Below are 26507 nucleotides of genomic sequence, written 5' to 3'. Positions count from 1 at the left end.
TTGTACAATCCTCAAATGCTCTTCCTAGTATGCCCATACCTCCTAAGAAGTAACTGATCTGTGACTCAGACAGCATCTGGACTTCAGGAAGCACTTACTGTGAGGGTGACTGTTCACTGGCCCAAGTTGCCCAGAGACATGGACTAGTCTCCATTCATGGGGATATTCAAAAGCCGTCTGGACATGGTCCTGGGCAGCCAGCTCTAGGTGTTCCTACTTGAGCAGGGGGGCTGGACCAGATGGCTTTCACAGATGCCTTCCAGCCTCAGCCTTTTTGTGATTCTGAGCAGGAGGGCTTGCCAGGTGAATAGTCACACTGCTTAGGAGCACTTGCAGCATTCAGGTCTTGGGAAGGTCTGTGAGGACAAAGAAATGCAAGAAAATGGCAAGGAGGGACATAGTTCCACATGTCCTGCCCTTTCTTGCTTGAGGAAGGATCTCGGTCTTGTTCCTTGATTTTTTAACACTCTTCCAACCCTCCCCCCTTCTTGTTCCATCAGCAATTAACATAGTAGAGGGATGTACTGGGTTTGTGTGGCAAGGTTTTGGCTCCAGGGGTGGCTTCTGTGAGAAGCTGCTAGAAGCTTCCCCCATCTGAGCCTGTCAGTGATGGTGGTGGCACCTCTGGCATGACGTATATAAGAAGAGGAAAAAGTAACTGCGCAAAAGCACTTGCAGCCAGAGAGAGGAGTGAGAATACATGGGAGAAGTAGCTCTGCAGATGCCAAGGTCCATGCAGGAAGAGAGGGAGGAGGTGCTCCAGGCTTCAGAGCAGAGATTACTCTGCAGCCTGTGGTGAAGACCATGGTGGAGCAGATGTCCCCCTGCAGGCTATGGATGTCCATGGTGGAGCAGTGGGAGACACTCAGAGAGGACTGCTGAGAAGGTGGCATAGGGCTGCCAATAGAAGTTTGGAAGGAGCTACTTCTGAAGGGACTGTGCTCCATGGGGTGCACATGCCAGGGCAGGGATGGCCCTGACAGAATTTGGCCAGCAGAGTATCCATACTAGGACAGCGATGCTGGGAAGTGTGAGGAAGCCTGGTATTTTTATGGAAAGGAAAGCTCTGTATGTCGGTAATTGCTGTGAGGGCTACCTCAAATTCACATACGTGTACTATGTGAATTTGCCAGGTAGAGCTGGCAGGGGTAGGTGGGCTGCAGGAGTGGCCTATGTGGCAGAGGGCCATTGAAGTGCCCTAAGTGCCCTATACCAGTTACAATTACTTACAGCCAGCTCAAAACCTGATGGAGAATCCATTTTAATGTATTTTCATGTTTTGCTTAGTTAGATTCACAATTCCCCAGCTGCTAATGACCAGGAAACTGAATTGGCTTGCTTTTTATTCCAGCTGTGTTCATGCTTACATGTGTTTTGTTGCACGGCAGGTTTTTTGACATCTACCCCACACTTCCTACAGTGTCACCCCAGGTTCTCACTCAGTTCACGTGACTCATTACACAAGCCAGTGGGAGCTGCGTATGTTCTCTGGCACCAATAACTTGCACAGATACATGTAAGTATGCAAGAGAAATCACCTGTAAGCTGTACCTTATCATCATCATTACTATGACTCATTAGACTGCTAATTACTCCATCAGAGCAGTCTTAGCTCTCAACCAAGTAGAGGCTATTTGAAGCAGTACGGTTGGAAAGAAGATTGAGTGGAGACCCAGAACCACAGGTAAACTCCAGCCAGCAGCACAACGCTGAGTTTCTTTAAATTCACAATGGCACCCTGGAAGAGATCGCGTAAGCTTGCACTGTTAATCGTGAACACATGGTTTGTGTGTTATCTTGTGCACTTACTGCAAGATCAAAGAAAGAGACAACCTGATTCCTTGGAAGTAAATCCTCAATCTCTGAAGCAAGAAAACGCCATCCTTCAGAGACTGGACCATTTGGACTGGAACATTCATAACCTCTGTAAGTAAAATGCCATGCTGTTTAACTTTCTGAGGACTAAGCATCTAGATTTCCTGAAGGACTGAATAATAGATAGCAGCAATAACCGCTGGGTTTCCCTGGACACTTTAGATCATTTGTTTGTTTTTTTTCTTGTAAGCTTGAAAAAGATCTGATAGCTTCTCTGCTTACACCCAAAACAATGAAATCTTGCACAGTCATCATGGTGTTTTTTTTGCATATTAGGCAGCTCCTGACCCTGAACTCTTTTAGAAGTGTTCAGCAATTGTACCAGCATACGAATCTCAGTGGTTATTATTCCTGTCATTACTTTGTTTGCCATCTCTTTTTGAGAGAAACTGGAAATGCCCCATTTCCTTGGCTTCTGCTGTGTGGGTGAGCAGAATGAGGAACTGTGAATCTTCATGTACCTTCAGCACAGACACAATGGGGTTGCTGTGGGGAAAAGACCTTGATGAACTCTGCATCACTGCTTGATTGGACTGTGTTCCCAAGCAGCATTACCTGAAATCTGCTGGCAGGACTGTTTCTGTCTTATCCCACCACAGTGAACATCCAGCTGCGTCTCAGCAGATGTGCTTGTGTATGAGCAGTGTTAATTTGGAAAGGGCCTTTTCATTCTCTAAATGGGGTTTGTGAATTTTGACTTTGTTCCCAGGTATCTGTTGTAGGTTGGACTTTTGGGAAGTGGGCACAATAGAGCCGTCTGCATAAGGGCTGAAGAATCCATCTCTCTTTTCCTTTGGACCCGCTTGATTTCCAATTTTTTTTCTGTTACTTGAATCTCATCACCTCATGGTAGCTGTAGGAGGCCTAAAGCAGCCAGAACCCTGCTGGCTGATACTGCTTTAACTGCCACATTGTCCAGATCTCTAGCATTACAGCTACATGCATGCTATGTAGAACAGAAAAAGAAACTTAGAATGTCTTGATCATCCAAGCTGGAAACCAGCTGTTTAAAATGCCACTTGCACCCTTGAATTTGGTGAGAAATTTTCCCTGTACATCTTGATCAGATTTAATATTCCCTATCCTAAGCATCAGTATCCCATAATGTCATTGTTATTGCTGCCAGTGTCTTCACTGGCACCTGTTCTCATGGGCATCGGTAGTGGGGCATATTTCTGTAGGTTATTTTAGAGCCATTTGAAAGAAAGCTGAAGCCTTCAATACTTAGTCATGGAACCACCTAGTAGTAGAGATTGGAAGGCACCTCTGGGGATGGTCTATTCTACTAATTCCTCTGGTTGAAGCATGAATATCTAGAGTAGGCTGTCCAGGGTATCGTCCAGCTGGGGTTTGGATATCTCCAGGGTGGGGACTTAATAACCTACCTGGAACAACCTGTTTCATTTTTTTTTGCCACACCAGCAGTTACGAAAAACCACAACACGAACCAAACACCCTTCGGAAGATATGGGGAGAACTGGCTACCCTGGATTTAGAGAAGGCTGAGGTTCTTAATGACTTCTTTGCCTCGGTCTTCACTGGCAAAGGCTCTGACTGCACCAAGTCTTCCAAGTCTTGGAAGGCAGACACAGGGACTGTGAGAATGAAGACCCTAGGCCCACTGTAGGAGAGGATCTGGTTCGAGACCATCTTAAAAACCTAAACGTACACAAGTCCATGGGACCTGACGAAATCCATCCGCGGGTCCTGAAGGAGCTGGCGAATGAAGTTGCTAAGCCACTGACCATCATATTTGAAAAATCATGGCAGTCAGGTGAAGTTCCCGATGACTGAAAAAAGGGAAATATAACCCCCATTTTCAAGAAGGGGGAAATGGATGACCCGGGGCATTACAGACCAGTCAGTCTCACCTCTGTACCTGGCAAAATCTTGGAGCAGATTCTCCTGGAAGGCATGCTAAGGCACATGAAAAACAGCAAGGTGGTTGGTGACAGCCAGCATGGCTTCACTAAGGGGAAATCCTGCCTGACCAATTTGGTGGCCTTCTATGATGGGGCTACGAAACTGATGGACAGGGGTAGAGCAGTTGATGTCATCTACCTGGACTTGTGCAATGCGTTTGACACTGTCCCACAGGACATCCTTGTCTCTAAATTGGAGAGACACCAATTTGATGGGTGGACCACTCAGTGGATAAAGAACTGGCTGGATGGCGGCACGCAAATAGTTGTGGTCAATGGCTTGATGTCCGGCCAGGAATGAGTGGTGTCCCTCAGGAATCAGTGTTGGGACCAGTCTTGTTCGACATCTTTGTTGGTGACATGGACAGTGGGATTGAGTGCGCCCTCAGCAAGTTTGCCGATGACACCAAGCTGTGTGGTTCAGTTGATACACCGGAGGGAAGGGATGCCATCCAGAGGGACATCGACACGCTTGTGAGGTGGGCTGATGCCAACCTTATGAAGTTTAACCATGCCAAGTGCAAGGTCCTACACCTGAGTCGGAGCAATCCCAGGCACAGCTACAAACTGGGCAAAGAAGAGATTCAGAGCAGCCCTGCGGAGAAGGACTTGGGGGTGTTGGTCAATGAGAAAATGAACATGAGCTGGCTTCAGTGTGCGCTCGCAGCCCAGAAAGCCAACCGTATCCTGGGCTGCATCAAGAGGAGCGTGACCAGCAGGTCGAAGGAGGTGATCCTGCCCCTCTACTCTGCTCTCGTGAGACCTCACTTGGAGTATTGTGTGCATTTCTGGTGTCCTCAACATAAAAAGGACATGGAACTGTTGGAACAAGTCCAGAGGAGGGCCACGAGGATGATCAGGGGACTGGAGCACCTCCTGCATGAAGACAGGCTGAGAAAGTTGGGGCTGTTCATCCTGGAGAAGAGAAGGCTGCATGGAGACCTCATAGCAGCCTTCCAGTATCTGAAGGGGGCCTACAAGGATGCTGGGGAGGGACTCTTCATCAAGGACTGGAGCGATAGGACAAGGGGTAACGGGTTCAAACTTAAACAGGGGAAGTTTAGATTGGATGTAAGGAAGAAATTCTTTACTGTGAGGGTGGTGAGGCACTGGAATGGGTTGCCCAGGGAGGCTGTGAATGCTCCATCCTTGGTGGTGTTCAAGGCCAGGTTGGATGAGGCCTTGGATGGCATGGTTTAGTGTGGGGTGTCCCTGCCCATTGCAGGGGGGCTGGGACTAGATGATCTTAAGGTCCTTTCCAACCCTAACTATTCTATGATTCTATGATTCTATGATTCTATAACTAACAACCACCACCCCCATCTTATGTTTAAATGGAATTCCCTGTATTTCAGTTTGAGACCCCGCCTCTTGTCCTTTCACAGGACACCAGGAAGAGACTCTTTGTTAGTGCCTTTCGTAAGATATTTATATTCATCAATAAGTCCCCTGCACCCCCAAAACTTCTCAGGCTTCTTAGCTTCCCCTTGCATTACAGGTAGCCCAGTCTCAAAATAAACTTAGTGGCATTTTGTAGGATTTGCTCTAGTATGTATGTCTAGGCAAGGTGGCAGAGTTGCTCTTTATGTGCGAGAGCATCTACAATGTATTGAGTTCTGTCCAGGGACAGATGACGAGCGAGTTGAGAGTCTGTGGGTGAGAATTAAGGGGCAGGCTGGCAGGGGTGATACTGTTGTGGGTGTCTGTTACAGGCCACCAGATCAGGGTGAGGAGGTTGACGAGGCCTTCTACAGGCAGCTGAGAGCGGCCTCACAGTCACAGGCCGTGGTTGTCGTGGGGGATTTTAACTTCCCTGATGTTTGCTGGAAGGACTACTCAGCAACCCAGCCACAGTCCAGGAGGTTCCTCCAGTGTATGGATAATAACTTCCTCATGCAAATGGTGGATGAGCCAACCAGGAGAGGAGCGCTGCTGGATCTCATCCTCACTAACAAGGAGGGTCTGGTCAAAGCAGTAAAGGTTGAGGGTTGCCCCGATTGTAGCGACCACGAAATGGTGGAGTTTAGGATCTCGTGCAGCATGAACAGAACAGCAAGCAGAATTGCAACCCTGTACTTCAGCAGGGCAAACTTTGGCCTTTTCAAACAATTGCTGGGGGAAATCCCATGGGCAAGGCTGTTCAAAGGTAAAGGGGCCCAAAATAGTTGGCTAGCATTCAAGGACTGCTTCTACCAAGCTCAAGATCAAAGCATCCCGACATGTAGGAAATCAAGGAAGGGAGCCAGGAAGACCCGCGTGGTTAGACAAGGAACTGCTGGGTAAGCTCAAATGGAAGAGGAGAGTTTGTAGATCATGGAAGGAGGGGCTGGCCACTTGGGAAGAATATAAGGCTGTTGTCAGAGGATGTAGGGAGGAAATTAGGAAAGCTAAGGCCTCCTTAGAATTAAACCTGGCGAGAGGGGTCAAGGACAGCAGAAAGAGTTTTTTCAAATATATATATACCAGAGGCAAGGTAGACCCACTGATGAACGGGGTGGGTGCCCTGGTGACAGAAGATACAGAGAAGGCAGAGTTGCTGAATGCCTTCTTTGTCTCTGTCTACTCTGCTGGAGGATGTCCTGAGGAGCCCCATACCCCTGAGGACCCAGAGGAAGTCGGGAGATTGGAGGAGTTTGCCTTAGTTGATGAAGACTGGGTTAGGGAGCAATTGAGCAATCTGGACATCCATAAATCCATGGGTCCCGATGGGATGCACCCCCGGGTACTGCGGGAGCTGGCTGAAGTCATTGCTGGACCACTCTCTATCATCTTTGCCAAGTCATGGGAAACGGGAGAGGTGCCTGAGGACTGGAGGAAAGCAAATGTCACTCCAGTCTTCAAAAAGGGCAAGAAGGAGGACCCGGGTAACTATAGACCGGTCAGCCTCACCTCCATCCCTGGAAAAGTGATGGAACACCTTATCCTTGATGCCATCTTAAGGCATGTCAAGGATAAGAGGGTTATGAGGGGCAGTCAACATGGCTTCACCAAGGGGAAGTCATGCTTGACCAACCTCATAGCTTTTTATGAAGACATAACAAGGTGGTTGGATTATGGCAGAGCAGTGGATGTGATCTACCTTGAGTTCAATAAAGCATTTGACACAGTCTCCCACAGCATCCTCACAGCTAAACTGAGGAAGTGTGGACTGGATGGTCGGGTGGTGAGGTGGACTGAGAACTGGCTGAAGGAGAGAAGCCAGAGAGTTGTGGTCACTGAGGCGGAGTCTAGTTGGAGGCCTGTATCTAGTGGGGTGCCTCAGGGGTCAGTGCTGGAGCCAGTATTATTCAATATCTTCATCAATGACCTGGATGAGGGAATTGAGTGTACTGTCAGCAAGTTTGCTGATGACACTAAGCTGGGAGGAGTGGTTGACACACCAGAAGGCTGTGCTGCCATCCAGCGAGACCTGGGCTGTATTAGAAGGGAGGTGATCAGTAGGTCAAGAGAGGTTCTCCTTCCTCTCTACTCTGCCCTGGTGAGACCACATCTGGAATATTGTGTCCAGTTCTGGGCCCCTCAGTTCAAGAAGGACAGGGACCTGCTGGAGAGAGTCCAGCGCAGAGCAACTAAGACGATTAAGGGAGTGGAGCATCTCCCTTATGAGGAAAGGCTGAGGGAGCTGGGTCTCTATAGTTTGGAGAAGAGGAGACTGCGGGGGGACCTTATTAGTGTATATAAATATATAAAGGGGGAGTGTCACGAGGATGGAGCCAGGCTCTTCTCGGTGACAACCAATGGTAAGACAAGGGGTAATGGGTACAAACTGGAACACAAGAGGTTCCACTTAAACTTGAGAAGAAACTTCTTCTCAGTGAGGGTGACAGAACACTGGAACAGGCTGCCCAGGGGGGTTGTGGAGTCTCCTTCTCTGGAGACATTCAAAACCCGCCTGGACACATTCCTGTGTAACCTCATCTAGGTGTTCCTGCTCTGGCAGGGGGATTGGACTAGATGATCTTTTGAGGTCCCTTCCAATTCCTGATGTTCTGTGATTCTATGATTCTGTGATGTCCATGTCTGTCTCGTACTGAGGAGCCCAGACATGGATATGGTACTCCAATATGTGGCCTCACCAGTGCTGAGTAAAGGGGAAGGACCCTTGGCCTGCTGGCAGTGCTCTTCCTAATTCAGCCCAGGGTACTGATGGCTCATGTTCAACTTAGTGTCCAGCAGGTCCTTTTCTGCAAAGTTGGTGATTGCTGGTCCATGGGGTTGTTCCTCCCCAGATGCATGGGACTTTGCATCTGCACATGTTGAACTTCATGAGGCTCCTGTTGGCCTATTCCTGCGGTCTCTTCAGGTCCCTCTGAATGGCAGCAGGACACTGGTGTATCAGCCACTCCTTGCAGTTTGGTATTCTGCACAGAATCAATGAGGGCGCACTCTGCCCCATTTTCAAGGCCATTAATGACCATATTAAAACAGTATTGGAACTAGTCTAGGCCCCTGGGGTGCAGCACTGGTGACTGGCCTCCATTCGGATTTTGTGCAGTTGCAACCTTCTGATCCTGGCAGTTCAATCCCCCTTGCTATCCACTTATCTAGCACTTACTTCCTTATCTTGTGAACGAGGATGTTTTGAGAAGCAGTATTGGGATCCTTACTTGAGCTTAAATAATGTCCGTTCCTCTCCCCTCATTCACCAGGACAGTAATTTCAGTGCAGAAAGCTTTGGCTCCCGCATGTTTTCTGTGCCTTTTTATATGGCACAGTCAAATATTGTGAACTTAACAAGACCTAAAGAGATTAGGATTTACCATTTTCAAAGCAGAAATTCAGTGCTACAAAGGGCTCTTTTATTGTGTTTACCTTCAAGAACAATCTCACATGGGCTCTCTGTGACTTTTCTTTGTGGCACAATATTGCGAACCTAAAAGAGCCCTGAGAGATTAGGGTTCATCCTGTTCATATATTTCCGATCATAAGTGAAAAGATTCCAGTAAGCTTACTAAAGGAGAGGGCAAAGCAGCTCATTTACTGCATTTACTTTCAAGATAAATGTGGTACCAACAACCTGACTTTGGTGGCAATCCTGCTGCGCATCATTAATACATTAATGTAACTCAAGCATAACATCATGGGAATGATTTGGGCCTGATTTAACAATTTGTGTGTTGCCTCCTAGATTTCTCCACTGATGCCAGTGCAGTGTCCCTTGCTCTGTGCTCTTGCAATTGAGGGCAGAATCTGATGCAGGGTGCTGTGAAATGTGATGTTTAAAAACTGTTCATGTGTCGGAGGGAGGGTCTGATCCTACTCTCATGTGAATAATTAGTTTAGCTGTAACTTTGTGCATCTCTTGACGTTACAAGTAGAATTTGGCTCAATTATGATGATTGAGAGTGTTCTCAACTGCTGTTATAATCAATCCTCTTTTATTTTCAATCAGCAAAATCAATGGAAGCATTCCGTGAAAATCTAAAACAAATAGAACATGATCTGAAGCTGCAAGATAACTCCAAGACTGAAGTCCGCAAAGCTGATAATGCAAAGGAGCAAAAGAAGGTTGCACACCATTTGCTGTACCCAGACTCAGTTTTGTTCAAACGCTGGGGTGCAGATTTAAGTGAAGAGGAGCAAACTGTTGCACAGAATCTCTTCTTAAATTATGGGTATAATGTTTATCTCAGTGATCAACTACCTCTGGATCGACCTATCAGAGACACCAGATCTCCCAGGTGCAGTATAAGCCGTGCCTACCTTCGCAAGGGAGACATGAAATTAAAGGGAAAGGGATCTAGATTGCTTTAGACTAAGTTAAAATCATTTGCTAACAGATCTCAATTTGTGCTCTGTTTGTTTAGGGTTTTTTTTTCAATCATTTTCTTCCAAATCTCACTCAGACTTTAATACTGCAAAGACTGTGAAAAGAAGTCAGAGTGTAGAGAAAACACATAAGGAAAAGAATGTAATGTTAACATTATAATTGATATAGGACTTCTAACTGTCAGTAAAGAGAGGAAAAACTGACCATAGAGTTCAGAAGATATGAGACCTTCTGGTCTGTTTACATTCTATTCAAGCCTGAAGGCAGAACATCTGAAGCATGCTTTTTCTTTTCTCTTACATTGTCTTTTATGTAAGCCTGTTAGATGCCACCCCAAGTGGTGTTTTTTAACCCCCTTGCCCTTATTTGGAAATTCCCCAAAATATAATCAATGAAGAAGGAAACCATTTTTTTGTAAAATGGTTTCATAAAATGGCTTTCATTGTAAAATTCTGTCCTTTTTAACGAAATGCTTGTTTTTCTTAGCTATGTTGCAGAAAGTAAGTGGGGAATACCTATACTGCTTATTTAAAGATGATTAGAAATCAATCAGGAGAGTTGGCTGGAACTTATTATTAGTCAGTGAGTTCAATGAAGGGTAACAGAAGATTCAGCACATGAGCTGGATGTCTGGCACTCTTATCTTTAGTACTGTAGGCACAGCCATAATGAACCAGTGACCTAGTGAGTTTTCTTTGTAGCCTCATTTTCTCATTCTGTTTCCTTCTTAAGTTATCAAAGAGTCTGAGGTTTAATTACACAGAAAATATAGTGGGGTAAACATCTAAAGGATTAAAATGTAGGTAAGCAGTCCTTTCCAACCCTAACCATTCTGTGATTCTAACTAGTTGGTTCTTGAAGCCAATAGATGATACATTTTTTTAAGCAGACCAGTGGTACTATGGAAGCTGGCGTAAGTAACCATTAAAAGCCTCATTAAGAACAAGCATCTCTTAAAAAAAAGCAAGCACTTTTTTTCCTATAAGGTACATGATTTATTGCAACAGATAATAGTAAGCTTTCCAGAAATTAACTACTGTAAACATGGAGGAATATCACACTTATACTACAAGCCTAAACCTTTGTACCTATAGTCACTGGTACTAATTCTGATAGAGTATTTCAGAAAAGGACTTGGGGGCCAGAGAGCGTTGCACACTGGGCATGGATTAACAGTGTCAAACTTGGAAAAGGGGAGTTGTCTTACTGGCAGCCCTCCAGAAGATGTAAAAAGGAGCTTTATGTGACTGGGTCCTCATCATCCTGCTCCAGGTGGCCCTGGTTCCAATTAGGGCAGGCAGTAATAAGTTGCCCTTGACTGTGTGTGTCTGTGGGGTAGTGTTGCAGAGGAGAAGGTCAAGGGAGAAGGGCCTTGTGCAGTAGTGAGCCAGCCTCTGATTGTTCTGAGGTAGCCCGAAGCTCAACAGTCTCAGCTCTGCTGGGGGATTGCTTTGGAGGCCTCTCTGGAGCAGCCACCATGGAGGTGGCTGGAAGAAGAAGCACATGATAAGTCTACATGGTCCCAAAGAATGGGTGCGCTGCCTGGTGCTCTTTTGCTTGGCATCATAAAGAAATACGAATAAATCATGAGGAGGTGTTTGCAGAGACCATGTTTTGCAGATACTCCCTCAGGCTTTTGTGCTAATGAGTAGGAAAGCTAGTGGAGAAATTCCAACAAAAATACATTCCACTTGTGCAAATGCTGACACTGTAGAGGTCTACCTGGAGCATGAGGCTGTCTTGCAGAGAGCTGCAGTATGTAGCTACACAACTTAAGCAGTCTAAGTATTTTCATGAACATGTTTCTAAGGGGAGGGAGTGATCACCCAGAGAATCCAGCTATGCTCTGTTGTCTGTTCTAGAGTTAGTGCTTAGCACCATGAGGAAAGCCCAGTCCTCACCATCTGCCCAGTGGCCAGGATGATAATTAGCAGAGCTGACAAACATCCCAAATATATGCTTAAAATAAATAAATGTATCTTTTGACAGTAAGCAAGAAGACCAGAAGTGTTCAAATAGCACAAAACAAGTTTGTATCAGTACGGGGAACAACTTATTCTGCGGTAGCATGAAGTTCCACAAGGAGTGGTTTGCTCTGTAAGAAGGGCTTTCGAAGCTCTTTCAAGCATTTCTAAAGAGATCCCTTGTACAAGGGAATCCTTCTCACAAGCATAACTAGTCCTACCTTGTTGTTCCTTATTGCACATACAGAGGGATAATTACCTAATTCGCTTTTGTTTGCTGTCAAGTTTGGTCATTGTGATTTCCTTTTGTAAATGCAAAATGCCAAATTTTATTCACATGTCCACTGCCTTGTAAGGTAATAATTGCTGGCTGAGTTAACTGTATTCTTCAGGTTCAATATTTTACAATTATTTTGGATTGAGAAACAGTAATTTTTCTTTTTAACAGAAATTTTAAATTCATCCTGGTGATTCATATACATACATCACACAACCCAAATGCATAATGAAACTTGGATTTGGGAATTCCTTTTTTTCCTTCGCACTTATGCTGATTTTCACTGTGTTTTAAGCCCAGCATCCCAATTCTCCTTTCCTGCAGCTGCCTTGCTTTCTGTCTTTCTTTAGAAACTGTGCTAAAGTCATTTGTCTTCTGTTACAGCTGTAAAATGAAAACATACCCGAAAGACCTTCCAACACTTAGCGTTGTACTTATATTTATGAACGAAGGACTGTCGATCATTTTACGTGCAATCACTAGTATAATTAACAGAACACCTGCTCATTTACTGAAAGAAATCATCCTGGTAGATGATTACAGTTCAAATGGTAAGTGACCCAGGGAAAGCAGGAGTCTTGCTAATTTATGCCACTATTGTGTGAAATGAATGTTGGTGGCCTTTTGGGTGCACACAGAGTAGACCTCTCAAAATTAAGAAGTAAATTAAGTGAATTTCCAAAATGATGCTAAGAGATCCTGACTTTCTGTTCCTTTTCTCTGGCACTATATTCTTCTTTGGTGAGGGAGATGGTATGCCTACATCTCTTACAGGAGCATTTCACATTTTCAGGGCTTGTATATTTTCTCTTTCCTTTCCACATGGTAGAAGATACATAGAGAAATTACTGCACTAAGACAAATAATTGGTTGCTGCTATGGCACACGTCTGAAGTCTCTATACACTCATATATATGTATACGGTTTAGAAGCCATATGATAGCGCTATATGTAAATGAAATACAGGAACTGCTGAAAGGAAGGAAACTGGTTGTTAAAATAAGCCTCTTGAATTCATAAGTACCTGAATAATTCTGTTTTATCGCAAACGGCAAATCAGGTTTCAGTCTGGATCTGAAAAATGTTAGAAAGGCATTGCCTACATAATCTTTTCCATTTCTTAATATTGATGAACTCTTTTACTTCTTTGGTTTTTTTTTTTTAATGACTAAAATTTGGGGGCTGGTTCTAGATGATCTGAAAGGACCTTTGGAAACACAAGTCAAATATTACAATGCAAAGCATTCAGAACTGCTGAAGATCATCAGACATCAGAAAAGACAAGGCCTAACACAAGCCCGGATTTCTGGCTGGGAGGCATCAACTGCAGATGTTGTTGCAATTTTGGATGCCCATATTGAGGTGAACATGGCATGGTAAGTCTATGAAGACTGGGGAGTTTCTGAAGTGGGGAGAGGGGGACAAGGAGTACAACTGTATTAACTGAGACAGGCATCCCACATATGGTTCTCCTTTTCTGGCTTGCATATGTTAATAAACAGCAACCAGTCATTTATTTCTGAGAGGAAAAGGGATACAATTGTTTGAAATATATAGCAAAGACAGGTAACAGAGTAAAGTTAGTAAAGAGGAAAGGAGAAATGCCTACCTTCTCTGTAGACTTATTACATTTCTAGGATAAAAGACTTTATGCAGTGAAATAAGATAAGAACAATGAAGGTCATTTAGTTCCACTGCGAGCAGCTTTGACCCTTTATAAGTAAATTAAACAGCCATAATGCCCAATGACTTGAAATTGGCTTGATTCTTATTCCAGCTTTTGCTATGCTTGTTTGCTCTTGCCTGTTGGTTTAATAGTGCACCATAGTTCTGTAGGACTCTATTTGCAAAGAGAGACAAAACAAGTGGCTGATGATGGATGTTTATATTTGGTTAGGTAGTGATGTCTATGGTGCTTTTTTGTGTGCAATCTCTACATTCTTTCCTCCTGGGTTGTTGAATTCACTGGGTGACTGTTGTCCATGTTTCACTTTCTGGGATCAAAATTCTTATCCCAGCCCTTTTGCAGGCCAAAATGGCTCTATGTGCTCCATATCTCTCTTTCAATAACACTGGCACTTCCTAGTTGTTACAACCTTAAAGGTAACGCTGAAGTCATGGCTTTCAGGACTCATTGGGTGTCCTGGGTTCAGCAGTAGCAGTCATTTTTCTCCTTCTTAGTAGCTGGTGCAGTGCTATGTGTTTGACTTTCAGCCTGGGAATAGTGCTGATAGCACCTATGTTTTTAGTTGTTGCCAAGTAATGTTTACGCCAACCAAGGTCTTTGAGTCTCATGCTCTGCTGGTGAGGAGGGGCACAAGAAGCCAGGAGAGAGCAAAGACAGGACACTTGACTCAAACTAGCCAAAGAGGTATTCCATAGCACAGCGCATCATGCCCAGTATGGAAACTGGGGGGAATTACCCAGAAGGCCAGATCGCTTGGGCTGGATATCGGGGGGTGGGTGGTGAGTGGTTGTATTTTCTTCCCTTGTTATTTCCCCTATTGTTATTATTACTGGTGGTGGTGGTAGTAGTAGTTTTGTATTATACCTTAGTTACTGGACTCTTCTTATCTCAACCCATGGGCTTAAACCACGACATCGGGATAGGTTGGGCTGTCAAGAATTATGTAAGGAGTACTGAGGTCAGTTCTATTAGGGCTAACAACAAGTGGGGTCCAGCAAAAAGACTCCCTCTGTCAGAATCCAATACTCTCTGACCAGGTTCTTTTATATATTCTATATGAGGAGAGTTTAATGTTTTAATACTAAATTTACTTATTTGAAGATACATGAGATTTTGGTTTAAAAAAGTGATACAGCAGTATACTGAAATCACAGCACAAGCACAATATAGCAATTGTAATATTCAATACAATGCTTTACAAATGAGATTTACATTACTACTCTTTATATGCTCACCATCGAAATGCTGGGCATCCCCAGTTGCTTGGAAAGAATACATGGGTTGAAGCCAACTCCAACACGTTGCTCTCTTTAATGTTCATTTTCCTGGATGTTCAGTTTTTATACACTGTGTTGGCTGAGCCACGTATACAGTTCTCCCATGTTGGTCTGTCTAACTTAGAAAGATAATACTTTCTATTGATTATTTTAGGAAGGTCACATACATAACCAGTAGACCCACTCAACTGATACTGCCATTTACCTGCAGCAAAGGCCCCCTTGGTGTTGGGATAAGTTTAGCTTCCTTTATGATAGCTGCGATCATTCCCTACATTCTCCTCTGAGCTTTATGAGCACATCATCCTTGCCTTTCTTCTCTGAGCCTTCTTCCACCATTGATCATAGGGGTCCACTGGTCGGTCACACCCTTTCCCTTCATACATCAAATGTGCCATCAAGGCACAGGGGAAAGATGGTGAATGATCAACCTGAGGACTTACAGCACCCCCTGGGGTATCTTTCCTTTCCTTTTCCCTTTTTGTCTCTTCATGGAGATATTGAGGACAGTTTGGAGCCTGAAGGAAGCAGGCCCAGTGTCGTGGTTTAAGCCCAGCTATGCAGCCTCTTTCTCACTCCCCCCCCCTTCCTCCCCCTGCTCCCGGAGGGATGGGGAGGAGAATCAAAAGAATGTAACTCCCATGAGTTGAGATAAGAGCAGTCCAGTAACTAAGGTATAACACAAACCACTACTGCTACCACCAACAATAAAAATGGTAAGGGAAATAACAAGGGAAGAGAATACAACCGCTCACCACCCACCGACCAATACCCAGCCTGACTGAGCAGCGATCTAACCCTTTCAGATAACTGCCCCCAGTTCTACATCCTGGGCATGATGTGCTGTGCTATGGAATACCTCTTTGGCTAGTCTGGGTCAGGTGTCCTGTCTCTGCTTCCTCCTGGCTTCCCCTCCTCCCTGACAAAGCATGAGACTCAGAAAGTCCTTGGTCAGACTAAGCATTACTTAGCAACAACTAAAAACATTGGTGTTATCGGCGCTGTTCCCAGGCTGAAAGTCAAAACCACAGCACTGCACCAGCTACTAAGAAGGAGAAAAATGACTGCTACTGCTGAACCCAGGACACCCAGGTAACAATAAACTCAGACATTTTAAAGTGAAATTTACTGTTGTTTTGATTAGTGACAGTTAAAATGCAGAAGCAGTCTAATAGAAGAGAGAATTGTGCTATGGCATTAACAATTTGGGCTATTAGTACTCCAAGACTGGCATATAACTTTTTGTAGAGGCTGCAGTAAATAGCTTACATAAAGTAGCTAACCCAGTTTTAGAAACAGGCTGTAAAGTTAGTACTGTTCATTAGATTTCCATTTTTTTCAAGCTGAATATACTCTGCTTGTTAATTTTGGTAGGGCTGAACCTATTCTGTCTCGACTAAAAGAAGATCGCACTATTATAATATCACCAGTATTTGACAATATTCGTTTTGATGACTTTGAGCTTCTTCAGTATTCAGTGGCTGCAGATGGATTTGACTGGGCACTCTGGTGCCTTTATGAACCTGTACCAGCTGAATGGTATGCTCTGAAAGATGAAACAGCTCCAGTCCAGTAAGTATGAATAGCATTTGAGAGAGTGAGCCAAGATACATGATACCAACGTAGAGCAAGCAGAGGGAAGAAGATTTTTCGTAGGTGGTGGGATAGATACCTGTGAAGCACATTATATCTTAATATTTGATTTGGAAATGTGGGCTCTTTAGCAGCCCTGAAAATCTCAGTACACCAGTTGCAGGATTGTTGAATCAGCCCTGAGCTGATTCTGCTGTCAGATTTTCAGGCAATCCCCAAGTCATTAATTCTTCTGTATTATGTTCCTTCGCTAGGAGTGTGGTAGCAATATTTATTGACTGTCCAAGATGAAGTGTAGCCCTTCTCCACACTTGCCCAACAATATGGAGTGAATCTCACAACTCATGTCTGATCTGTGAGGACTCAGATGGGTTCAAATTGTGCAGTTATTTCTTTGGAGATGTTGGAGTGACATATGATTGCAGTGATCTTGGGCAGCTTTTTTCAACCCTTACCACTTGTGTGTGTCACATAGAAGCAAGAAGAAAACATGAACACATACACCAGCTGTTACACCTAAAATTACCCCTTATTGCTAGGCTTAAGAGCCAATATATTTGCTTCTGTTACTGATACCTTCCTTAACTGCTCAGATTAGTTTATGTATCCAACACTGAATGGTTGCTGGTACTATGATACCAGCAGCCATCTCATGCTGAGTATATAAACCCATTTGCTTCCTTGTTCTACAAGGATGTCAGGTGTTGTTGACTGTCCCTCATCTGTTAACAGCCACTTAGCAAGCAATACTAAACCCCCCTATGAGATAAGGTATAGTAATCAGATTTGTGTAGCCCTGTCTTATTTTATTGCATTTATGTGTCAAGGTTTTGGTAGTGGAAAAGGCTAAAGGATTGATTTCTGTGAGAAGAGGTGAGGGGCTGCCCCCATGTTGAACACAGCCTGTTCCAGCTGGCTCCAAAACATACATCGTGCTGGCCAGAGCTTAGCCAATCAGCAGTGCTGGTGGTGCCTCTGCAATAATGTATGTAAAATGGAGTAAAAAATGCTGCACAGCAGCTGTGAGAGAGAGGAGTGAGGAAGAAATATGAGATAAACAAGTTGCCCTGCAAACACCAAGGTCAGCGAAGCAGGAAGTGGAAGAGACGCTCCAGGTGCTGGAGCAGTTTCCCTGCAGCCTGTGGGGAAAACCATGGTGAAACAGCTTGCATCCCTGCAACATGTGGAGGATTCACCCTAGGAAGGATCATGCTGGAGCAGGTATCCATAGGGCAGTTGTGAAGGACCCCACTGGAGCAGATATCCACATAGCAGTCCGTGGAGGACCCCGTCAGAGGAGATATTCATATGCTAGCCCATGGAGGACCCCACTGGAGCAGATATCCACACAGCAGCCCATGGAGGAACATGCTGAAGCAGATAAACAACACGGCAGCATGTGGAGGACCCCATGCCGGAGCAGGTGGATATGCCCTGAAGGAAGATGCTCTTTTCCTTCCATATGGAAAGCCCATGCTGGAGTAGGATCCTGGCAGGTACTGCCACCTGTGAGGAAGTGCTCAGGTGGGAACAGGTTTTCTGTCAAGAACTGCAGCCTGTGTGGGACCTGCGCTGGAATAGTCTTCTCCTGAGTAACTGTACCCTGCAGAAAAGGACCCAATCTGGAGCTCTTGAAGAACTACAGTCCATGAGAAGGACCCATGTTGGAGCAGCTCATGGAGGATTGTAGCCCAAGGGAGGACCCCACACTGTGGCAAAGGAAAAGTGTGAGGAGAAAAGAGTGGCAGTGATGAAGTGTTGTGAATTGACTAGAACCCCCATTTTTCATCCCCATGCACTGCTTGGGGTAGGGAGAGGAGGTAGAAGAACCAGGAGTGAAGCTGAACCTGGAAAGAAGGAAGGGTGGTGGGAAGGTGGTTTAGTTTTGGTTTTGTCTTTCTTACTATAGTCCTTTTTTTAATTGGCAATAAATTAAATTAGCATTCCCCAGGTTGAATCTATTTTGCTGGTGATGGTAACTGGTGAACAGCCTCGTTATCCGTATCTCAACCCATGAGCTATTTTATCTTATTATCGTCCCCTGTCATGCAGAGGAGAAATGGGAGAGCAGCTTCTTGGGCACCTGGTAGAAGCCAGCCAAGGTTAATCCACCACATTTATTTATATGAAGGGCTTTAAAAATTACTGTATAGATCTGAGGAGGAAAGGCACTGAGAAAACATTTGAAGATCATGTCCTGCGTTTGTCAGATAAGGTGGCAGATTTCTTCATTCGTATACTACGACACTTGAGAGCAAAGCATTGGAGATAAGGCTGCTCAGATACCTATAGAAAGAACTATGGGTGAAATTGGCACACTTCTCTCTCTGCTATAAACATATAGTAAGCATTAATCATTCAGGCAGGAGAATGGAATAAAAGCAAGCCAAATTGTAGGTTAAGGAATGTTTCATGGGGGATGTCCACAGTTCTTGGACCAGAGAAAATGGAAATGGGTTTGGTCATAGAGAATGGAGATATCAAAAGAGTACCAAATCCCCTTTCAGTCCTCTTTCACCCCCATGTAGGATGGATTCATCTACAGGGTAATTGGTACTGCCAATCATCTCATCGGTCTTTCAAAACTTCAGTTGACAGTGATTCCACAGTCCCCCTTTGCAATGGGCTTTAGTGTTTAAGTTTCCTTAATGTTAGGTAAAATTCCATAATGTCCAACCCAATTCTTCTGTGCAACTGTTTGTTCTGATTTCTTTCTTCTTGTTTTAAATACGTTAAAACTGTTGTGACATCACTCGAAATAGATCTAATTCTTTAAAAGATACTATATCATGCTTTTTAGACCATTGATCAAGTTTATTTGCTGTCTTCAGGACTCTTTAATGTTGATCCTGAAACATGTTGCTCTGAAATAAATCTGTTGCTCCTTCTTGGATACAGCTAGAATCCTTCTGGAAGTTCAAGCTGTGATTGATGGCTAACTGACTTTATTTCCATAATTATTACTTCTTTCTTATTTTGCTTGTTTGGTTCTCCAGAAGCCCATCTATAATGGGGATTATTGCTGCAGATAGGAAATTTTTGGGTGAGATTGGTGTACTGGACAGTGGAATGCACATATATGGAGGAGAAAATGTGGAACTTGGCCTGAGGGTAAGCCTAGTTTTTCATCTTTTTTAGAAAGACAGTGACAATTAGTATGCAATTTTTTTTTGAAAGCATGCAGGTCACTGGCTATTGTCCAAAGCATGGGTTAGTATTTCAGAACAATTCGGTTTTATTTTGGGTACTAAATGGAAGTGATAGATTTCCAAAAGCATCAGCAGGCATTTGTTGATATTTCTCAAAGATTTTGACTCCTAACACAAGATCCTAATTCAGTGAGGGAATGCTGAATCTTTCAAGATGTGGTTCTTTCAGAAATTTATTTTCTCTTTGCTCAGTGGAAGAATAAGATAAGATCAAGTTAAATTAAGTATTAGGGGAAAAAACCCCAAAACATCCCCCTCAAAAAAATCCAAACCAGAAATAGGTCTATCTGCCCTTGAAAGTAGTGTTTTCTTCAAATTTGGGTGTCTTCAAATCAAGAATGGAGGCTTCCCTCCAGTCCCCCTGAATAATTTCATTTGGAGTGTCTTTAGTTATTAGGGAACAAATAAAAGCACTAAAAGTTCTATTGATGAGTATTTTTTAAAAGTATTGGTGGCTGGAGATATTCTGGAAGACCTGAGAAGAAAAAAAATGAACATAATGCTTATCCCTATAAAGAAGAGAAAAGATGATAGGACATGAGATTTATAAACCTTTTAGCAAGACTTACATGTCTAGGAAAAAAGGGTTTGATTATTCTCTTTGTTAAGTATGAAAAAAAGGGGGCTTTGAAAGAAGTCAGTAACCAGTTTCAAAACAAACATGAGAATGAGGTACTTAATTCTTCCAGTAGCAGACCAGTCCAATGGACCAGGAACAGAGCTCCTTCCAAAGGATATTGCGGGTCTTAAAAACTTGCAGTCATTTGTGGGGAGGCTGAACAGTTATGGAAGAAAAACCTACTCAGAGTTACTAAACAAAAAAAAGAATAATGGGAATATGCACAAAATCCCCTCACCTGAAAATAACTGGGGGCTGTGAGAGGTAACACACATACTTGTATCATTCTCAGCCTTCCCTAGAAATAAGTTTGCAGTCACTGTGGGATACAGAATACTAGGCTAGATGGACCTTTGTGCTTTTGGAGCTTCTGTACTTTTGAAGCACTGGTTTTGTCCTGCCTGGGCATCTCTTTGAATTCCATGAAGACATTTTCCAGGAATCCACTGGATTTTTTTCTTACTCTTGAATCGTTCCTAGTGTGTCAGATTTTGCAGGACCAGTTTTGCTCTTGGCTAATTCTGGGCAATGTCACTACTTCTGAAGGATTCAGGCTCATAGCCGCTACACTATTTAGCAGTCTAGCTTCTAGTGAGATCACTTGGAGGTATGAAACAGTTTGCCTTAGTGCATCTATGCCAACTGACTAAAATCCCTTGTCACAGGAAATTGATGAGTAGTTTTGTAAATGGTAATGGCAAAGAAAAAGAAAGAACATGCCTTTACTCTCCTGGACCTCTGATAGGGCTACCCATAGTAGAAATGAAGGGTATTGGAAAATTCATTTCACTCACTCTAGCCAGGAAATAGAGTTTTGAATGTTGAGGGCATGTCAGTTTATTTGATGAAAGAGTGAGGGGAGCAGAAATGGAAGCACTTTCTGGGGAGAGGCTTTTTAGCAAGGCCTGTTGCTGTAGGATGAGAGGCGATGGTTTTAAAGAAAGAGTGATGGCATTTTTCAAGAGAGATTCAGGCTGGATGTGAGGAAAACAATTTTTACAGTGAAGGTGGTAAAATCCTGGCACAGGTTGCCCAGAGAGGTGGTGATTGCGTCATCCCTGAGACATTCAAGGCCAGGCTGGATGTGATTCTGAGCAACCTGATCTAAATGAAGATGTCCTTGCTCATTGCAGGGGAATTGGACTAGATGACCTTTGAAGGTCCCTTCCAACCCGAAGTATTCTATGATTCTTTGATTCTGAAAAGTGCAAAGGATAGGCAACTTTACCTCAAATTCTCTCTTCTTGACCTAGGCCTGGCAGTGTGGAGGTAAAGTAGAAGTGCTGCCCTGTTCAAGAATTGCTCATTTGGAAAGAGCTCACAAGCCTTACTTGCCAGACTTGAGCATTGCAGTAAAACGCAATGCCTTGCGGGTAGCGGAAGTGTGGATGGATGATTACAAGTACATGGTCTACTTTGCATGGAATCTTCCAATTGAGGTAACAGCATTTCTCTGTTTTTCAAATTGGAATCCAGAGTCTAAAAATGGTTAAATAAGAGCATGTGAAAAAAAAAATTAATATTGATATATTAATAATTGTTGAAATAGTTGGCATCCAAAAGGCATGATCATAGACATGTTCCACTTAGGCTCAAAGCAAGAGCTGATGCCTAGCTTAGAATGAAATTGTTTAACATATATTTTAACTTCTTTAGGGAATGTAGGGAATATTTTACCTGAAATATTATTAATTTTACATGAAAGAGCATGTCTCTAGTGATGGGTGTCCCTGGATATCTTTTAAATGAGCAAATTTGAACTTTAAATAGAGAATTCAATTATTCTTCATCACATAACTGATTACTTTTATTAAGTGAGTTCTCCTCTTTGCAGCCCAAAGTTCTGCTTTTGTTTTCCTGGAAGAAAAAGGGGAAAGTTTTATAGCACCCTTGGAAAGCTGAAATATGGTAATACCAGGAAATTAAAATAATAATAATGCACTAAATTACAGTTGTTTGGGGTTTTTTGTCCTTTTGATTAACTCTGGTACTTCTCAAAACAGTTTTAACTTTTGTCCTGAGCAAACTGTTGAAGATACTGGAAATGTCAAGACCAGGTCTTTTGAGTATTGATAACTTCGGTTAATAAAAAAATCCCCATGAATTTTCCCAGCCTGCACTTCAGTGGGTTTATGAATCTTTAAAAAAGGAATCGACTCCCACCTCCTTATGTTTTCTTGAATAGATATTAAAGAAGCAAATTAAAATATATAGTGATATAGCATAAATTAAAACTTATTTAATTAATTTCTACCATAAATATTTGGATTTTTTCACCTGAAAATGTCAGTCATCAAAAAGTGGTTCAAGTCTACTTGAAATTCCTAACCTAACTTATCTAGGCCACAGGCTGCATTTTACACAAATGCTTAAAGACAGGGTATAAGTTCCTGTTGGACTGATCTATACCAAACTTCCCTGCTGGAACTTTCCACTTTGTATAAGAATTTACACAGTTTTGTAAACAATAGTTTGGATCTTGACTGCTCCCATATGAGATGAGTATCACAGTCAAGAGATTATTGATCGTATTAAAGTTGTTAACAAGCTCTGTCTTATTTTTCACTTTGAGCTAGGTTTTGTTTTTTTTGGTATGAAATAAAGAAAATACTTCCTAGTCAAATCTAGCTCTGATAGTCTTTATATTTATGAAATTATAATGTTAATTTTTCACTAATTGATTGGCATTTATAGGCAAAGCATGTTCTGAAATTCTGAAGTTTAAATAAATACACATTTTTTTACAAATGAAATTTTAGCTATAGTTTTAATGTTATAAATAGACAATATGGAGAAATAAATTTGTATTTTCCCTAGTTTCCCAGGCCACCCTAATGTCCTGAAATTAAACACGGTGTTCTTGCAGAATCCTGGAATAGACTTTGGAGATGTTTCTTCCAGAAAAGACCTAAGGAAAAAACTGAATTGTAAAGGTTTTGACTGGTACATAAAGAATATTTACCCTAATTTAATATTTCTTCCCAACATTGTTGGTTATGGAACAGTAAGTATGGAGTCTATTTATTTGAAATATAGAACAAATCATTAGCTCTACTGGTAGGAAGAGTTGTGAACACTGTTTTGCTGGTTATGTTTTCCTAGAAACTTTAAAAATACTTTGATTTTTTTTTTTTTTTTTTTGCACTAAAGCTTTCTAAATTCTTTTTCATATTAGTTGTTGGTCTAGAATTTCTAAACGGTGTTTATCATGTGTGTGCTGATGAGAGCACAACAGTAGTTTGGGAAAGTGCTTAATGTGTGGTTTTCGACTGTGTACAGCACTCTTCTATTGACCAACAAGAATGGATCAATATCTTCTTGCAAGAACCTGAATTTTTCAACGGAGTAGTATGGATTCTTTTCTGCAGAGATTACCAGGATAATCTGGAAAGCATGCACATATGAATCAAGATAGCATTTTCTATACCCAAGCTTGCATGCATTGCTAGAGCTGGGCAGTGGTACTTACCTGTCTGGAGCTGCTTGGTGACTTCTGACATGGTGCTACATGGCACAATGTTGATGAGTCTTTGAAGGACCTTACGGTTGCTTTTTTTTTTTGTTTTCATTACAGTGTGTTATTTCTATAGATGTAATCTGAGATTTATTTTCTAAACCCATATTGTATCTTCCACTTCAGGATTCAGTGCAGAGCTCTAAATAAAGTAGCCTTGCTCTCAGGACAGTTTCTAAAGTCACTGGTGAGGAGTTGCAAACAGGATTGCTGTTCCTCACAGTAAATTTCCTGGTTTATTCTGCAGATGAAAAACACATTGAAAGAAGACATCTGTATTGATCAAGGCCCTGTCCCTGGAAACACACCAATTATGTATCCCTGTCATGCATACTCACCACAGGTAATACAAGCAACTGACCAGATCTTCACATAAAAGCCGTTGCTAACTGTTCCTTTCAAGCCTCCACGGGGCCATGCAATCAGCACTTCAAAGCTATTATCTCTGTGCTATCTAAAGTGAAATATTAACCTTTATTTCATTAAATTGTGCTACCCAATGTAACTGGAAGCAGAGCAGGTTCCCATGGAAATCTATGTGCATTAAACTAAGGCTTTTGGTTTAGCCTTGTCAAAAAACTGTGAGACCTCATGTTGGTACTGATTGATCTAGTTGATTAACAGAAGATCACTGGGATAAAATGGGAGAGAGGCGGATCTCTTCCTCACACCACCCTGTGGGTGCCCTCAGAAGGAGGGAAGCTAAGGGTTACCATTCAATCGTAAGCATCTTGATTTTGTTTTTCATTGGAAAGAAGAAGGATTTTGTATAGGGTCAAATTCATCCTGGTTTAATTACTGAGAGCTCAATGAATGCTGGTGCTGTACAGCTGATACTTCTCAATATCAGTTATGGAACTGTCTGCTATCACCTGCTTATGAGATTTCCCTTGTATCCTAATGTACTGACAGCAATGTCACCTTCCCTTTCAGCACATCTTTTATCACAGCACTGGAGAAATGTACGTAGGAGGTTTACAAGCCCGACGGAATACAGGCGATAGATGCCTAACAGACCCTGGGAATGGGGACCTGCCTGTTTTAGAGAAATGTGACATAGCTCTGAATAAAAGTCTGAACTTGCACTGGGATTTTAGTCAGGTAGGTGGATTTCTGTATCCCCTCTTTTCAATCAGCTCTCCCATTATAATGAATCTTTGGACTCTTCCTTGCAAAGCAAATTTGTTTCTGAATAACTTTCCATTAATTTTCAGGTCTTGCAGGTGCCACTGCAAGAGCTGTGGTGAAGATGGCTGAGTCTTCAGGGGTGTGTGGTTTTAAAAACAAGGGGATAGTCACAGAGCTGAAACTGAGTTACCAGAATTTAACCAGTTTCCATTTGTGCAGGATTTATGCCAACTGATGCTGACATGCTTAAGATCCCAAGTGATACTTTCAGTGCCTCTGAATACAGAATATGATAATACCAGCTTAGTCAGCTAGTCAAAGACAGCTACTGTCGTGCTGCTGGGGCAGGATAAACAGGCAGCAGTGATAACAATGGAAGGAGAGGTGGGAAAGCAAGCCATGCAGCTCCTCCCCTCTCAGGCAGTCCAAACCTTATTAGCTTTATGTAATTAATAATTAATTAGTTTTACACACAATATATGGGCCTGTTCATTGCATCTCTCAGTGAAAACCTAAGCAGGAGACAAATCTTGTGAGCAAATGGTAGAGAATATTGGAGTTGAATTTGTGAAAGATAAAGGTTTCAGTGACCCAAATAGGATAGACCTACATAGTCTCCAGAAATTCTGCTGACATGGGCTTTATCTTTAGTCTGGTCTGTAATCATGAAACTTAGAAAAAGGTGCATATATATTTTCTGGAGGGTTTAGACCCACCTTAAAAATAAATCTTCAGTTCCTTGTATGCATCAAGAATTATTATATTGAAAGAACTGGCTGCCTGAAGGAGCCAGCTAACATCCTGTTTGCTCTGGAGCACAGCCCCTTAGAAAAAGCCTTATTTCTGGTGTGATGAGTTGACTTAATTACACTCCACCTCATTCACAGTAATGGGTATTGAAATATTGACTTAGGGATAAGATATTAATATTTTTACCTGTTATTAGCTCTCTTCTTTCAAAGTGGGATAGAGTATTAAAGTCTACTAAAGTTATTCCAGCTGTAAAAACCCCACAAACCCACAAAAAATACCCCCAGCTCCAAATGGCCTCATAGAGTTCCATAAGCTGTCAGGAAAGCCTGAGGAAAACACAACTCTTTTTTCCCAGGTCTATGACCTACTAGTGTTTCTCAGACACATTTGTAAAGGTCAAGAGAATTGCTTCCTGACTGAGCACTAATTTTATAAGCCCTCAGCTTCTCTCATCTTTCATTTCCTTTTGTAGGGATCGGCTGTAATCAACAGGAGCACTAAAAGATGCCTCGAAATCACAGCAGACAATCCAGTTTCATATAGACTTGTAATGAAGACCTGCACAGGACAAAGGTGGAATATCCAACACACGGTTAAGGACTGGGGAAAGACAAAAGACCTGCAACAGAAGGCACAGCATTGATTGGAGGATGTTCTTCCTTGAAAACTGCTATGCTCATAATGCAGCACTGAAAGCAGTGCTGCTTTCAAGAGTTTATTTACACATGATTTTCCAATGTAGTAGTTACTGCAGGAACTACTTGCACTCTTGGGGCATCACCCCCTGAGTTTCCTCAGTTAGGAAGGGGAATGTCTTTGCTCTTTTTTTGTCACTGGAAAGCAGTAGTTACGTCTAAGAGTCTTTCAACCCACCTGAGTGCCTTATGTTGTCCTTTGGAAGTTCCTGACTACTCATTAA

At 42.7% G+C, this 26507-nt stretch overlaps 1 protein-coding gene across 1 annotated transcript; it reads left to right on the top strand.

The window, feature by feature from the left end:
- Positions 1–1730: 1730 nt before the first annotated feature.
- GALNT8 (polypeptide N-acetylgalactosaminyltransferase 8) lies at positions 1731–26231 on the top strand (the record flags this gene model as incomplete). The annotated part of the gene is made up of 11 exons (XM_080609925.1): positions 1731–1926; positions 9190–9478; positions 12193–12359; positions 13001–13184; positions 16147–16344; positions 19362–19476; positions 21447–21632; positions 23060–23197; positions 23955–24050; positions 24641–24808; positions 26061–26231. 11 exons carry the CDS (start codon positions 1731–1733, stop codon positions 26229–26231), a joined length of 1908 nt encoding a protein of 635 aa, XP_080466051.1.
- Between the last annotated feature and the right edge of the window lie 276 nt (positions 26232–26507).

Source organism: Psittacula echo, assembly GCF_963264785.1.
Source record: "Psittacula echo genome assembly, chromosome: 1".
NCBI lineage: Eukaryota > Metazoa > Chordata > Aves > Psittaciformes > Psittacidae > Psittacula > Psittacula echo.
Note: the sequence above shows the minus strand (reverse complement) of the source record. Positions and strands in the feature narration are given on the sequence as shown.